The sequence below is a fragment of the Saccoglossus kowalevskii genome, chromosome 7, assembly GCF_978046115.1.
Source record: "Saccoglossus kowalevskii chromosome 7, keSacKowa6.1, whole genome shotgun sequence".
NCBI classification, from domain to species: domain Eukaryota; kingdom Metazoa; phylum Hemichordata; class Enteropneusta; family Harrimaniidae; genus Saccoglossus; species Saccoglossus kowalevskii.
This window is the reverse complement of record NC_140647.1, coordinates 8,234,846-8,251,183: the sequence shown is the minus strand read 5'-3', so window position 1 is coordinate 8,251,183 and position 16,338 is coordinate 8,234,846. Positions and strand designations below refer to the sequence as shown.

The 16,338-nt window shown below is 39.2% G+C and overlaps 1 protein-coding gene and 1 long non-coding RNA gene across 2 annotated transcripts in view; one reads left to right on the top strand and one right to left on the bottom strand.

The window, feature by feature from the left end:
* LOC144364197 (dnaJ homolog subfamily C member 25-like) overlaps window positions 1-10,220 on the bottom strand; it is a 25,565-nt gene extending 15,345 nt beyond the window's left edge. Inside the window, exons 1-5 of the mRNA XM_085501033.1 lie at window positions 10,066-10,220; window positions 5,031-5,059; window positions 4,734-4,793; window positions 4,404-4,506; window positions 3,845-3,951 (exon numbers count right to left, since the gene is read on the bottom strand). Coding sequence (XP_085357159.1) covers window positions 3,845-3,951; window positions 4,404-4,506; window positions 4,734-4,793; window positions 5,031-5,059; window positions 10,066-10,180 — 414 coding nt within the window. The 5' untranslated portion in view covers window positions 10,181-10,220. The remainder of the gene's footprint in view (window positions 1-3,844; window positions 3,952-4,403; window positions 4,507-4,733; window positions 4,794-5,030; window positions 5,060-10,065) is intronic.
* Window positions 10,195-16,338, top strand: LOC146740219 (uncharacterized). Its single transcript, XR_014929884.1, has 2 exons — window positions 10,195-10,264; window positions 16,187-16,338. It is a non-coding gene; the product is annotated as an uncharacterized LOC146740219 (long non-coding RNA).

Genomic DNA, 16,338 nt, shown 5'->3' with positions numbered 1-16,338 from the left:
GCTCAAAGAGTGGTCTGCTTAGGGCTGCTTAGGGCTGATAAAACAACCGACAGGTCCCAATTGGGCGGTTCCCTTGAACGGGCCCTTGGCCTCTGATTATGGAAAGCAGTAAACAGTCTCCTAATAATGGGACAATCGGCTAGACTTGACCCCAAAGAGTTTTCTATGGCGGGGGACAAGGCTGACCTGTAGCCAACGAACGCTGCGTAGAACAGACCCACTTCGTCAAACAAGTGGACAAAGAAGTCTGCTACCTAGCCGATAGAGGGATGGCATGGATCAATCTCCCTTCCACTACACCAACTGGTGTATGCTCGCCATTTGGAGTCGTAGGCAGCGTTGGTGGAATCCCTGTTCGCCCTGGCCAGGACGTTGGCAGCCCGCTTAGATAGACCTTTCATCTGCGCGAGTCTACTGAGAGCCTCCATGCGTGTAAGTGGTACACTGCTGGGCTTGTTGATAGTGTCCCGTCTGGTTGGGACAGCAAGTCCGGTATGTCTGGCAGCACTACCGGTGTTTCGACTATCATTTCCAGCAGGAGCGGAAACCAGGCCTTGGTCGGCCAATTGGGCGCCACCAGAGTTAATATGCAGGTGGGCTTTTCTCGAAGTTTCTCCAGCACCCGGTGAATTAGCGGGAAGGAAGGAAAGGCGTACGCATCCATGTGGGACCAGGGGATCGATAAGGCGTCTACTGCCCAGGCTCCTGGTCTCGGCAGAAGTGTTACGTACAGCGGAGGCTTGGCGTTCCGGGGTGCGGCAAACAGGTCTATCTTTGGGTTGTCCCACAGCCGAAACAGCCTAAAGGCCACTGGGGGATCTGCCACTCCATGTTCTGGAGACGGAGGCACCTCGAAAGGGCGTCTACCAGACCGTTTCTCACCCCTGGAAGGTGGTGTGCGGTTAGCTCCACATTGTATTCCAGGCACCAAAGAAGAATTTGCTTTGCTAGGACCGACAACGATGGGGAATGCGTCCCCCCCTCCTTGTTGATGTAGGAGACCACCGCTGTGGTCTCGAACTTCGGGTCGAAAGCGTGAAAATGCTAGGTGCACTGCTTTCAGCTCGAGCTCGAGTTGATATGGTGGTCCCGAACCGACTGTGGGGGCGATATTCCTTGGGCTTGTTTGTCCAATAGATGCGTTCCCCAGGCATCTGTTACCAGAGTCATAGCTGTGACGAGTGGGTCCAAGGGGACTCCCTGTCTGAGGTTGGTCAGTGACGACCACCAGGACAGAGTTTCCTTTACTTGGTCCGGGATCAATACTCGCCTGATTAGTTTCCGCAGGTGAGCTCGGAGTTCCAATAACAAGCGTTGGGCCGGGTGGCTGCATAGTGCGCCTGGGGAACTACCCTTCGAACGGAGGTCATCATTCCAATGAGCCGCATTAGTTCTCGAAGAGACACTGATGGAACGCTGACTAGGCGTTCTGCTAGGTTGCTTAGCGTGAGGCAACGCGCTTGAGATGGGTGAACCAGGCCTACTTCGGTGTCAAACTCCATGCCCAGAAACACCAACTGTTGAGTCGGGTTGGGATGGGACTTTTTGTGATTTACTAGAAAGCCCAACTGGTGAAGTAAATTCTGTGTAAGCCTTACATGTATGGCTAATAACCCCTTGTCTGGGTTGTGTAGCAACCAGTCGTCTAAGTACGGATTGATGTGTACCAACATTTGGTGGAGCAGCAGTACTACCTGTTTCATCACTCTGGTGAACACGTAGGGCGCTGTGGATAACCCGAAGGGGAGAACCCAAAATTCGAATACTTGGACCAGGTGGGAGAATCAAAGGAGAGGGCAACACGCTGGGTGCATCGGTATGTGCAGGTAAGCGTCGCACAAGTCTAAAGAGGCTAGCCAGTCGAGCCGGTGGATGGAGAGTAGAACACTGGATGGTGTCTCCATGCGGAACTGATCGAGAAGCACATACTGGTTTAGTCTGCTTAGGTCCAGAACCGGACGCCAGTGGCCTGTAGATTTTTGTACTACAAATACATTTGAGTAGAAGCCCGGACTTGGGACCGGACCATGGGTTCGGCGGTTGTAAGAGGGAGGGATTCTCCTCCTTCGGAGGAGGAGCCACCACCTGGTCCTCTCTTTCCCGGGGGCGCGCCTCTGCTCTTTCCTCCCGCGGAAGGGTATGAGCGCTTGCCTCCTGGCTGACTCTGGTTAGCGGAGCTAGTCCTAGGGCGTTGTGCTTTCTGTGCTTGGGGCGCCCTCTGTTTACCCTTGGCAGCGGCCAACTGGCTAGCGGATTCGACTTGGACCATTTGGTTCGTTACACCCCGAAGCTCTGCGACTGCACCCGCTATCTCCCCATCAACGAGGGTGGGCGATGTCCAGTCTGCGTAACTGAGGCGGTGGCGTACCCCCTGACTCGGCAAAAACACACGCGTCTAAAAACGCTGCACAGTAGTAGCCCCGACCAAGAGAGCCATATGACACTGGAGGATATCGCACATAGCCGTGCGGTGGCCTACTATTAACTGTGTTGCCTGGTCTAGGAGGCGACTGCGTTCTGCGTCTGAGGTCTCAGGGTCCTGGGCGCGCACAAGAATGCGCTCCAGTGTGGCGCCCACGAATTCTAGAAAATTAATGGGTCGCAACTCTGCCCTCAGGGCGTGTTGGATAGTCTCCGGCGCCTGCGATCCCATCAGCGTAGAAGTGACCGTAAGTGACTGCTTTAGGATCGAGGGTGGGGGAATATACATAGTGTTACCTGGACTGAGAGGAGGGAGAGGTACAATGTATGTCCTGCCCCAAACGCCCTGCCCCGAAAACGGAGCCTTGGCTACCAGCATCCCCGTTGGTGTTACGTGCCTGAGGTCCCCGACTAGCCTGAGGCGCGGCCTCCCCCGAATCAGAGGGGATGGCGGTGTGACCCACGGCTGGGACACGTGGGAAAAAACGTGTTTATTGTGCGAATGGTGCTTTCTGTGTTTCTTCCTACTTGCCGGCAGAGAGGCCGCAGTGGAGACAGCTCGCTCTGCCTGCAGGTGGTCTACTCTGCCTGCCCGGGACGCAATTTGCCCCGACAGTACTTCAACCAAATCCCTCATTTCAGCGGCAAAACCGGTGCCAGCGCTGCCCCCATAGTTGCCGGTAAATTTGGGTAACCCACTGCCTGAAAAAACAGACTGTGCAGATGCCCTCCGATCAGCGGTAGGAAGCCGAAATACAGCGGCATCCCCACTATCGGGCCCTTTGCTTGGTATCCCGGTATCAGAACCGATAGCTGAGCATGAGGACTTACATTGTATCACTCATGCCAACGCACAACTCACTCATACCTATGCTGGTAGCACTTGCCACGCGACCTTTTCGCGAGCGAGCGACGCGGTCAGTCTCGGCTATTTTTACATACTGCTGGAAAGAATCCCATTAATGCCTACAGTTCAAAATAGTCATTTTGACTGACCGGAGTCTATGGTGGGTAATTGAACGTAGTGAATTGTACATATATATGGAGCTACAAGCATAGACTGTACATATATGGAGCTACAACCATAGACTGTATGTATAGAGCTACAACCATAGACTGTACATATATATGGAGCTAGAACCATAGACTGTATATATATATATATGGAGTTATAACCATAGACTGTATATATAGAACTACAATCGTAGACTACATATATAGCGCTACAACCATATTGTAAGAAGATACAACCATAGTGTGCACATAAAAAGCTACAACCATGGAGCATATATACCAGAAGATATATTCATAGCGTCTACAAAGCTACTGTCACTTATTATTTATTTATATTGGCAATCTGAAGAAGAAAATTGAGTATCCCAAACAGAAAATCCATAAAAATAAAAGGTTTTACTCAACATACCTGAAATACTGATATAACAGTTATGGTGACGGCAATAACAACTCTTACATCCACTTTAGGTGCATATTGTCTTCTGTAATATCTATAATAATGCCGATAAGTCTCCTCTGAAATGAAAATAAAAAACTGCATTAGAAATTCTTTTTGACAATTTTTAATACAGCACTGTTTGTTTTGGGTTTTATACTCATTTGAAGAACCAATATATCATGTATTTGTGGCATTTTTATAATTTCTTAAAGAGCAAAATTTTGTGAAAACAACCAATGGTATGTAACATGTATTGAATTCACTGTGTGGGGCCCAGGATAACTGTGTTACTTTTAAGCCCCACCAATAATCATTTCAAGTGTGACTTCACACTGTCCGAAGTAGTCTTGGATGATTAAAACATGAACACAAATGTAATCTACCTCTAAATAATGCAACAACAAGTACACTGGCTTTTGAATTTTGTGCAAATGTCTTTCTTATCCATGGCTTCTCACTTATGTACAAATAAAATCCATCAAGCAGATAAGAAACAACAGATTATAAATAATCCAAAGGATTGTATTACCTGGATTATCCAACATATAGTCATAATCTTTTCTTTGATCTTCATCTCGTAGTATTTCGTAAGCTGTTGCTATTGTCTGAAACTTGGTATCGGCATCAGGCCCCTAGGACAAGACATTTGTTAAGTAGCACATATAGATTTACAGTTGTGCATGGTTACTATAGTGACATTTAGTCCATCAATGTTATTTTAGTTATGCATAAATTAAGAGAGACATTGTACGCATTCTACAGTATAAACAGTATCACTAGTTGGAATCCGCAATAATACAGCTTAACCTCACAAGAATCTGTGATGGTTGTGGTACTCTTATTTACAATATAAACTTACCTTATACTTATCAGGATGATACTTTCTGGCTAACTGTCGATATGATTTACTGATCTCTCCCTGCGATAAACACAAACAGATTATATCAATTTAATGAGCAACATAATTCTTTATATTCAAATTTAAAAAAAACAAACATTTACTTATATTGACACCTTGGTTGTTTACATAGAATTTAAACATTCGTTGTGTCACGAATATCAGAATTCAAACATTCGCTGTGTGATGACAATAAAAAGTCAAACATTTGCTGTGTGATGACAATCAAATATATGTACACCGTGGATTTAATAGTACCTTTGTTGCTTCTCTTGTAACTCCCAACACTGCAATAAACAAAAAATATACCGTAATTATACACTGGATCATTAAAATACAGACAGACAGACAGACAGACAGACAGACAGACAGCATGACAACATAAACTCTTGCTGAGATTTTCAATTTATCAACATGTGTTGTTTTATACCAATACCACATTATACATGGAATCAGCTGAGAATTATCGGTTACGCATGATCAGTATCACTACACTAATGTTCTATTAGTTGGATTTTTTTGATGTCAAGAGGTCTATATATATATTTATATTAAATCCAAAATAATTTATACAAAGTGAATGGGAATGCCAAACTGTAAGTTGTATGACATAAAAATATATAGATCACACTTGTAGGTTCTTTTCACAGGCCATAAAGATGGTTAAGATGGTTATCGTTACACGATGACAATGTTCGGATCTCAGGCCAATATATTAGCCCACTTTCGAGATAAACGGTCGCTAGCGGCGCCACCCTTTCACGTGACCAAAAATTTTCCCATGGTGGGGCCATATTGAAGTCAGCCCAGCCCAAAAGTTTGACAATAAATACACAATTAAAATATAGCTATAACTATAAATCAAAAACTACAAATAGCTACACAAAATCGACTAATTAAATATTACTGCATTGCCTAAATATTTGAGACGGTTTCGATAAACAGGGGGATGTACTTTACCGGACGTACGATGACAAACTGGGGCAACAATTGTGGTGACAAACTTCAGGCGGCTTGGTTTCCAGGGGTGACTCACATCACGAGAACACTGTACAGTACCATAGCTGACACTAGAACGACCAGGGAGTAAGTTCTCAATCGAGAGTTCAATGGTGACGTTATCTGTGGTATACCATACTTCTGGGCACTCTTCCCTCCCCCGGAAGAGTAGAGGCACTTACTTCCTGGCTGCTTTTGGCCAGTAGGTGTCGACTGGCTAACAGATTTCACCTGTAACATCTGGTCAGTGGCATCCTGAAGCACCAAGACTGCACCCTCCATCTTCAAATCAAAGTGGGTGGAGGAGGTCTAGTCTGTGTAACTGAGGCTAAAACGCACCCGTGACTCAGCTCACCGGCGAAAACACAAGCTGCCAAAACAGCATCCTGCTGCACAGAGGTAGGCCCTGCCAAGAGAGACAGATGACACTGCAGGATATCCCACATAGCCTTGTGTTGTCCCACCAACAGCTGTGTCAGCTGGTCTAGAAGGTTGGTGCGTTTGCCTCTGAGACTTCAGAATCCTAGAAATTCCACGTAATGCGTTTCAGTGTGACGGTCACAAACTCCAAAAGTTAATGGGTCGCAACTCTGCTCTCAGGGCATGGTGAATTATTTCTAACTGCCGAAAAATTCCATGGAAATTGGCCATCCCCCTTTGCCCGTCCCATCGAACAAAAAATTGTGGTACAGGGGTTGGGGGAAGGAACCAAGGGATCCGGTCATGGTGTGAGATTTGGTTCCAGACTCTGCTGGCTCCGGTAACAGACACTGCAAGGGTTAAAGCATGAGATTGCCCCACCTTAGGCCTATATTCCGCATGACACCAACATCCACCCAGGTTTTTCTTTGGATCTCGCTGTCTGGATCCCATAAGTGACAGCACTACCAAGAATGACTGCTTCAGGATCGAGGGTGGTACATGTACATTGTGTCAACATTGTGTCACTAGGATCGATGATTCCCCACATCACCCTCAAAGCTTGGCTCACGGAGTCGTTGCGAAGAACAAAACTCTTCACAGAAATTTTGTTTCTTTCTTGAATATTGGTGATATTAAAATTTTGACATGTGAATATATTTATTAACTTAGTGTAGTTTAGTGGTATAGTTTAGTGTCGTGACGTAAGACAGAGATGGTAGATCTGGTCTATACTGTCTGCAGTTCTCACGAAAAAGATGATTATAGGGTGACGATGTCATACTCGTTAATATTATAAATAACAATGCCTAAAACGTTCACCCAAAATGAATACAATAGAAAAATTTGCCATAGCTCTCCATCAGGAAAAGAAGGGTCCTCGATGATTTAAATAATACCTCTGTAGAAAACACCATATGGGACAGATGTATGTGTTTCATCAATTCACTAGCAGTGGACTCCTAATGCGAGGTAACCAGTAATGAGACAAAATAAATCCTGTTGAAAGAAGGGTGCCCTCATGTGCGATTCCTCCTCTGTATATTTTTATATATTTTAAATTTGATAATTAACGGGGACTGCATGGCTTGTTTGTTTTTAAATTTCCTTGAGGATTTAATGGTTTCTATGGTTTCCATGTTCCCGGCTAATCCATTACAACACAGTTTACACGCTTTGATGTTCTGTAGTTAAGTCAGTTTTATTAGGGACCCAAGCTAGGTTACTATTAGTATCGTCGTTTTTTTCTTTCATTATCTTCTTCGTTCTTCTGTAACTTTTTTCGTCAAGCTGTTTGAGAAAACCACTGAACGGAATGGTTTGAAATGCAATATACTGATAGTCCCTAATGGTTTGGCAACCATATTCGATTGAAATTAAACCAGAAGTGGCTATTTGACCACTTTCTCAGGGTCTAGGTGATCTGATTTTTTTACGGCAAAAAATTTGATAGTTACCAGTTTTTTTAAAAATAAATTCCATCTTCGGGAATTTCCTAAGAATTATGTTGGTACAACACAGCATTCTGATTGGTAATAACAAACTTGACCCATTAGGTCAAAAGACGTTGTAGCAGGTCAAATCGTGGTCAAAACATCATGGCAGAAAGTGCTTTTTATCGAGAGTTTGCATAGGATCCAGCGAGGGGGTGCTCGGGTAAGCGCCCACCCCTAAAAAATCATGATTTTCTGAGTTGAGAACTCCGGGCGCCAACATGGTCCAGTACGGTAGCATAACTCATGAGCAATAGCTAATAACAACTTTAGCAATCACGTGACTTTTTACGCCAGGAAGTAGTTATTTTACTCATGCCACACTTATATATGATTATCTTCTAGCTTGCTGCATTGCATCTATATATCGACTCTTTCAGAAAGTTAAAAAATATTTCAGATCAGTCACGTGGTTTGGCCGCCATCTTGGGCATTTGTTAAAACAGAAATTATGCAATTACATGTGTAGTATTGGTCCGATTGGGGTGAAAATTTTGAAATTATACTCTTGAGATACATTCTTTCACATGAATGACACATTCTTGATAATTTTAATGGGTATACAATATACATATTTTAATGCATACGAGTAAACTCACAAAAATCCCCTCAAAATAAGAGAATTTAGTATATAGCTTTGACAAAAAAGCATTATTTTTCCTTGTCTAATAATGCTATTTTTTTCGATCTGTGTAACTTTATATGGAAATCCTAATGAGATTTAAAGTTCAGTTCACAACTGACGGTTTTGCAATATTAGTGCTTGTCAACTTGTCCATGGAGGCTGCACGATTATTTTTATAAATATTGTATTCGCTACATTTATTTTGTATTTACATTGACCATGACGTCCACAGTAAATTCTTCTTCCTGATGTGACCACAGTGACTGTGTGGTATACTCGGCAGTTTTTGTTTCGTTTGGTCGATTGTTGTCAGTTGTTTGTTTTGTGTTCTTGGAATTTTGTACAAAAAACAACAACGGTCAAATAGGCATATTATTTCCACTTTGCAGTATATCATGAACAGTACTTGTATACTTTGTTCTCCACAGTCTCCAGCTTAAATGTTGGATTGTTCGGAAGCATGAGATTGTAATGTAAATTTCATTCATTAATAATAATAATAGTTTATTACGCAACTGTAATCTGCTGTGGACACAGTAAGGTAAAAATAGTGTAAAATAAAGCAACTAAAAATAACTACAAAAATAGTAAAAAAATAGTGATGACGCTATATCCAAAGCCTTCCGAGTCTCATGTTGACTATTGTCCCGATTGGCATATCAGAATGCTGTATTGAAACAGAACATATTATCGCTGAAAAATTGGCAATAATAGCCAAGGAGGTGAGGGTCTGAAAAAAATATTTTATATATAGGGTATTTAATAAACCGCTCAGCTGCACCAGATCGTCAGTTATTCCATGGACGTACTAGAGATGGACACTGCACGGTGTTTACTGTCTTTGATGTATGTGCGTTGCGCCACCAGATTACTGTTAATCCAGATCGTGCATAATTTCCTGTCCACTGGAAATGATCACAAACACGCCCGATTATAGCTCGGTTCATCTTCATTTTGTCCCAATGATCTGTTTACGATCGTCAAGAGAAAACAAAATGGTGACGAACAGGCAACAGAGCAAATTTGGTTTCGGTTCGGATTTTGTTGATCCCGACACTTTAGAACTAGACGATGATTTTGATATTGAAACTGTCGACTCAGTCGTCCCTGAAGAGGACGAACAGCAGTATTGTTTCTCGCGAGAGCCTACCATTAACGAGAAAGCTAATGTTAAAGAAATCCATGTTTAACATTGAATTACTGCGGCTGAACTTTTTCGAACATTTCAAGCTTTGTGCCATTTCACTCGAATTGAACATCGGATAAAAAAATCGTCATCCGCTCACACCGGGTTTACTGGCAATATTCATTTAAAATTGTTAACAAATGCTGAAGATCGGTACAAACATGCTCGTAAACTTGCCTAGAATATACGGATCAGCGTTAAACCTTTGATTTACAACTTAACATTGCACCAGCTCACGGGCAAGGTCTGTATTTATTTTTTTGACCCAATATAATATAAAATAAAATTTAAGATTTGAATCTTGTCGTGAAAAATCAAAACTAAGATCGGGTGGCAACTCAGCCAAGATGAAAAGTACGTCTGCCTATTCATAAATTTAAGATGAGTACAATAGAAAGACAATGCGTATTATCAGGTCAGAATCACCGTGCAGCGTCCATCTTGAGTCTAGTACATCCATGGTTATTCCCAGCTGGAACGAAACACATAAACAGACTGACTGACTCGTAGTATTTACGTGATCGTATTCATTACGCTGATATTTAATTGTTTGAAAAAAAACACACTTACCATCATAACAACTTTCTTTTCCACAATATAAACCTTCAATAAAGGCATTTGTTGGTGTTGCACACAAGACAATGAGAAGCATCAAAAGCACAGCTTCACTCGTGTACGCCGCCATTAGTAACCGCAGCTAACTGGGGGCGCTTTTCTTCCGGGTCAAGAAAGTGACCTGAAAAAGCAGGGATGTCGTGTTCTTGATGCGGTAAGTTTTGCTTCGTAATTTGGACCATAGCGTGTATTATATATCGCCTCAAAGTGTTGGTATACGTTACCATACTTGAATAAATGAAATAGCAAGTTTTGGGAAAGTGAAATCTTCGGTGAAAAATCGATATACCTTGGTCTATCCATGGATGTACATCTTTTCTACCTCCATGGTCTAACCTATGAACATTTGTCAGTTGTGACCTCAATCGTTTTCCAGATCGCAAGAAATTCATCCAAAATTGGAACTTAACAATATTGCCCCCAAATTGGTCAAAAATTGTAATACACTATATACCCAACTAAAATCAATGTCAACTTGTTTTTAATAGCTTTGGATAGTGCTGTATACAAGATCCAAAAACAGCTGAAAATCAAACTTGATCCTAGGTTCAATAGGTGATAAGATCTCATAATGGCATAAACTTGTGACACCTTTGTGGTATTATCCTATAAATATTAATCTAAACTTTAAAAGAAAGGTATACATTGTGTACAGGAATTCTTAAATGACTTATAGATCCAATGAGTGATGACCAACTACAGGAGTTATGTTGAAAAACAATACTGGGTATTATAACAGAAAACTTGGTAAATATGCACTGTCAGTCAAAATTTAAGGCAATATTAATATTGGTAAAAAATAAATGGGAATTTCTTCAGGGAAGACTGTACTTTTTTTGGAAATATACTGATAACTATAAATTAACCAATAGCCAAAAACAGCAAAAATTAATTAGTAGAAAATAATATTAGCGACTAGAAAGTTGATAGATCCAACTAACAAATTTAACTGTGCGAGATAAAACACACTGAGTAAAATGTTGCAAAATATTTTTCACATTAAATTAATCAGAAATCTTGAAGACTCCCTAAATAAATATCTCCGTATGATCAAAGTCACCTCATTGGCCAAATATAAAAGTGTAGTATTGCATTGCAATCTTTTAGTCAAACAAGATTTTGCTGAGCTTGAGCAAAAAATGTTAAAAATAGCTCTCCTGAACCACAGTCCCTCTGTCCCATGCCTCAGCCACAGAGGGACTGTGCCTGAACACACTGTGGTATGTTAAAAAGTTTGGGATAGGCAAGTGGATTGATTATTCTTCTTATGTATGTTCAGATATTTTACTAAAACAATTGGCTTGATTCACTTAATTAATGGTAATATAAAGCAATTTATTGGTGAGCGCGAAAATCAATAGATATTTGACCTGGAATCAAGTTAAAAAGAATCACTCCAAAGTAGTAGTTTTGAGCATTTTCCACTGCACTTTGGTGGGGAGCACACCACAATATACCATTTTATATTCAAACTAAGTATTTTGTGCACTAAATGTGTTACATGGCTGGCTACAATACTTACCAGTAATTTGTTTTCTTGAGCATTCAAAGTTGCATACCGGATTTACTATTACAATATATTTTAATGAGATGGTTTTGATGCTTTCAAATAAGTATCATTAACCTTTTCACCACCAATTCCCTCTTTTCATCAAAAATTCACAAATAGTTCTGTTTATAGTCTGCACTTTCCTTCAGAAGATTGGGACAAAATTATAGTAAACTGAAAGTAAAAACTGAAAATTGCACATATATGCACCCCGAATTGCATTTCTAATATACTGCAGCATTCAATTATGAATCTGACTTTAGTGATCTAATTTTGAAATACAAGTGTACATTGTACAGAGTGCCAGACTACTAGAATACAAATTATTATTATTTGGGTATGAATTATATGATTATTATGGATAATTGTATAATTCTGTGAAATAGCTCTGTGATGTGAATTGCTACAGATGGGTATGACAAGCTCACTATAAAAATAGAATGAAAAAGGGACTTTAGTTTTTGACTCCCATGTGCGAAGCACAAAATGGGAGTCTTTGCAGTTAGTGTGTCTGTATGTGTGTGTGTATGTGTGTATGTGTGTATGTGTGTATGTGTGTGTGTGTGTATGTGTGTCCGACTGTTCCACTGCTATCTCAAGAACCATACATCGGTTTTTGATGAAACTTGGTGCATAGATGCTCTGGGCCAATGCGCAGATTTGATTAGGTTTTGGTAAAAATCCATGCTCGTTAATTACCTAATTTGCATGATAATTAGCTAATTTTTAGCTGTTCTATGACTGTTCCACTGATATCTAAAGAACCACTCATTGGATTTTGATGAAACTTGGTACATAGATGCTCTGAACATATGCGCAGATTTGATTAATTTTTGGTAAAAATCCGTGCATATTAATTACCTAATTTGCATGATAATTAGCTATTTTTTAGTGGTTCCATGACTGTTCCACTGATATCTAAACAACCACTCATTGGATTTTGATGAAACTTGGTACATAGATGCTCTGAACTAATGCTAGGTTTTGATTAGTTTTTGGTAATAATCCGTGGATACTAATTACCTAATTTGCATAATGATTAGTCAATTTTCGGTTTTTCCACTGATATCTCAAGTACTAATCATCACATTTCAATGAAACTTGGTACATAGATGTCATACGACACTGCACAGACCTGATAGTTTTTATGGTAATATCAGTACATATTACTTACCTAATTTGCATAATTAATTAATTTTCAGCATTTGATATAAGTAGTTAGCATTACATTTCAATGAAACTTGGTACTTACATACTCAAGGACTATGCAGAGATTGATTGTTTTCGATAAATATTTGTGCATATTAATCACCTAATTTGCATAATTAGTTAATTTTCAGCTTTTCCACAGGTATCTCAAGTACTAATCATCGCATTTCAATGAAACTTGGTACATAGATCCTTTAGGACTATGCAGAGACCTGATTAGTTTTAGGGTAAATAATTGTGCATATTAATTACCTAATTTGCATAATTAATTTTCAGCTTTTCTACTGATATCTAAAGTACTAATCATCACATTTCAATGAATCTAGAATTATGCAGACCCAATTAGTTTCCGGTAAATATTTGTGCATATTAATCACCTAATTTGCATAATTAACCAACTTTCACACTGATATCTCAGGTACTATACATCACATATCAATGAATGTACATGGATGCTGTAGGACAATAGACAGACCTGAATAATTGTGGGTTAAAATCTGTACATATTAATTACCTAATTTGCATAATTAACCAATTTTAAGCTTTCACACTGATATCTAAAGTACCGTAAAAACTCCAAAATTTCGACCGGTTTTAAATAATTGGTGTTAGATATGTGACGTGTTTTTAGAGTCAAAATTAAGGTGCATTTTCGGACGGTCGAATTTTTCAGAATAGAAATCGGCAAATGAAAAAATGGGGATGATAGACAGTGTGCTTCATTAGTTTTTAAAAAATGCAATGTCCGTCAATTGACGTAAACTTCCTCATGTTTCACGGTAAAAGCAAAGGTCGTGGCCGAGTTGTAACTCAAAATCTAAACAAAGTCATCAATCAGTGAGTATTATGACAAGCAAAACAAAACATCAAGACGCGGAGAAGAGGTCAGCACAAAACTAATAGGTCAAAAGACAAAGCTGTCTCGCACTACCTAGAAAAACTTGCGAATGTTCGAAGTACAGGTACCCATTGGACAAAAGATGCATGGAAGTTTAGCAAACTATCTCCCCGACCCAGTGCAATGTATCCGGTTAGAATCAAAGCTCACGTGTCCCTTATTTGAGGGACCAAATTCTGCCGTAAATTTGCCCTTGGATTAAAAAATAAAATGGGATTTAAGAAAATAAAATGGGACTTTTAAGGTGTATTTTGGCGTCATTTTTCGGACATTTCAATCAATCCTGCCGGCTAAAATAGAGTCTAAGTTTTACCGTAGTCATTGACGTTTGTCTATTCAAGAGTACACGTGTATGATTTTTATCGTGACTAGCGTGAGCGGGTAAGCTTCCTTTCGAGAATGAGCTGTTATCACTGTGAACAATGTTAAATTATTCTTCAGATGACCAGTTTATTTTTTAAAAACAACTAATTTTTTTATTTAAAAAAAATCATGCCGTTTTCGCATCAAAATCCAAGCCAAAACATCGTACTACAACACCAATCTCTTCCGCATTGCGTTCAATAACATTAACATATTTAAATAAGCTATGGTAATTTGAACACGTTGGCATCATCCAGCTTTTTGATTGGTTAATTAGCGATTTGACCTATTTGACCTAAGAGAACATGGCGGATATCCTACAGCATCAAACGTTTATACGAGACCGGAATCATTCGCTTACGATGAAACTAAGTTGACTTTTATTTGTATTTCATGACCATTCAACAAATTTATTTTGTGTACATTATTATAATCACTACTGAGTACAGTAATAATCAACAATTCAGAAACGCAGCATGCCGAGATTTTTGTGTTCGTTTTTATTTCAAACTTCGTTTATTTAGAATATATTTTCGTTACCAATAAAATAAAAATCTCTCAGTCAATCAGAAACCCGGATTCATGCCTTCGAGGAAGGTCCCGTTTGAACGCTCACATCGTTTTTTTTTTCGTTTGTGGGAAAACTAAAACTGGTCGCAATTTTCGAATAAGAATGAGTCGGCAATTTTTAGTGGAATCGAAAATTTGGAGGAAAATAAAACACCGAAACCCGGCAAATAAATAGGCGATCGAATTTTTAGAGGGGTCGAAATTTTGGAGTTTTCACGGTGCTAATTATTCCATTTCAATGAAACTTAGTATAAAGATGCTCTAGGACAATGTACAAACCTAATTAGTTTGGGGTAAAAATCTGTTCATATTAATTCCCTAATAAGCATAATAATTCATAATTTTTTGGTTCTAATCACATTTCAATTAAACTTGGAGACATAGATTTTCTGTTACATTGCACAGACCTCATTAGTTTTACACTCAATTCTGGTCATATTAATTTTCTGATTTGCATAATTAGTTTTCAGCTAAGTAATTTCGAATTATATTTAATGTGTCTCCAATACTCTCAGCACATGGGAGTTCTTTCTAAGCTTTCTTTGATTGGTTCTGTGTATGCCCATGTATTGAACATTGAGAATGTCTTGTGATGTCATGTCAACTAATTTATCTAATCACAACATTTGCAGTACCAGGGGTACATATTGAATAATAGCTACATATATAAACAAAACTCCAAATAGTCTCTCGCAATCACCTGTAAGAGTAAAACCATGAAATGTTAAGTGGTACAAGTGCTTAGGTAAACTAAAGGTGTTTCTATGACAAATTGATAATAATTTTAATTATTTAGTATTCTATCAATACAATTCAGGTATTATATGTGCTCCTATTCGATTGGCGATGCGCAAATAAATAAATAAATAAGATAATAAAGCAAATACAGTTGTTGTAAGTTACAGTTTTTCAGTAAATAAATTCAAAAATAACAATCAGTAATTCTATTTTATGATTCATAGTATCAAATCCACATACGATTCAAAATAACCCAATTTTTTTCCTTTGTATGAAAAGCCACATTGATTTACAAAATGCTGGTTTTAAGGGAATATACAAGTATTTGGCTCCTTAAAAAATGGCTCTGTTGCTATTTAAGAAATGAAAGATTTGTGTGTCCACTGCCAATATGTTGAGTCCCTATTACAAATTAGCTTAGGTGACATAGGTGTAAAAAGTTAAATTTATTTATCACATAAAAATAGTGATTTTTCAAGTGAAATGACCCAAAATAATATAATATGCAGCCATATAAATGCCTGTTATCATCAAATTTATTTACAGACAAGATCTAAAAGAACATGACCTACATTTTGCTTTTTTGAGGGTTTCAGATTTGTTAAGCTATACTGAGATACCTTGTTTGATACCAATATGTCAAAAGTGGTGAAACAAAGTTCAAGTTGACTAACTACTAAGTGTGATATTTTAGTTTAAAATGTTTACTTTTTTACAGAATTAAAAAGCACATCTTTTTTTGCTTCCAGGTTTCTGGCTGTCCAAAGAAGTACCTTATGTTGGTGTATATAGAAGTTACAATTAAGGGTTAAAAAAGATAGATCTGTCTCAAATTTGGCTATTTTTGTGTGTTTTTATTTATGTAATTGCTTGGAATAAATCAGCTATCAATGAAAAGACA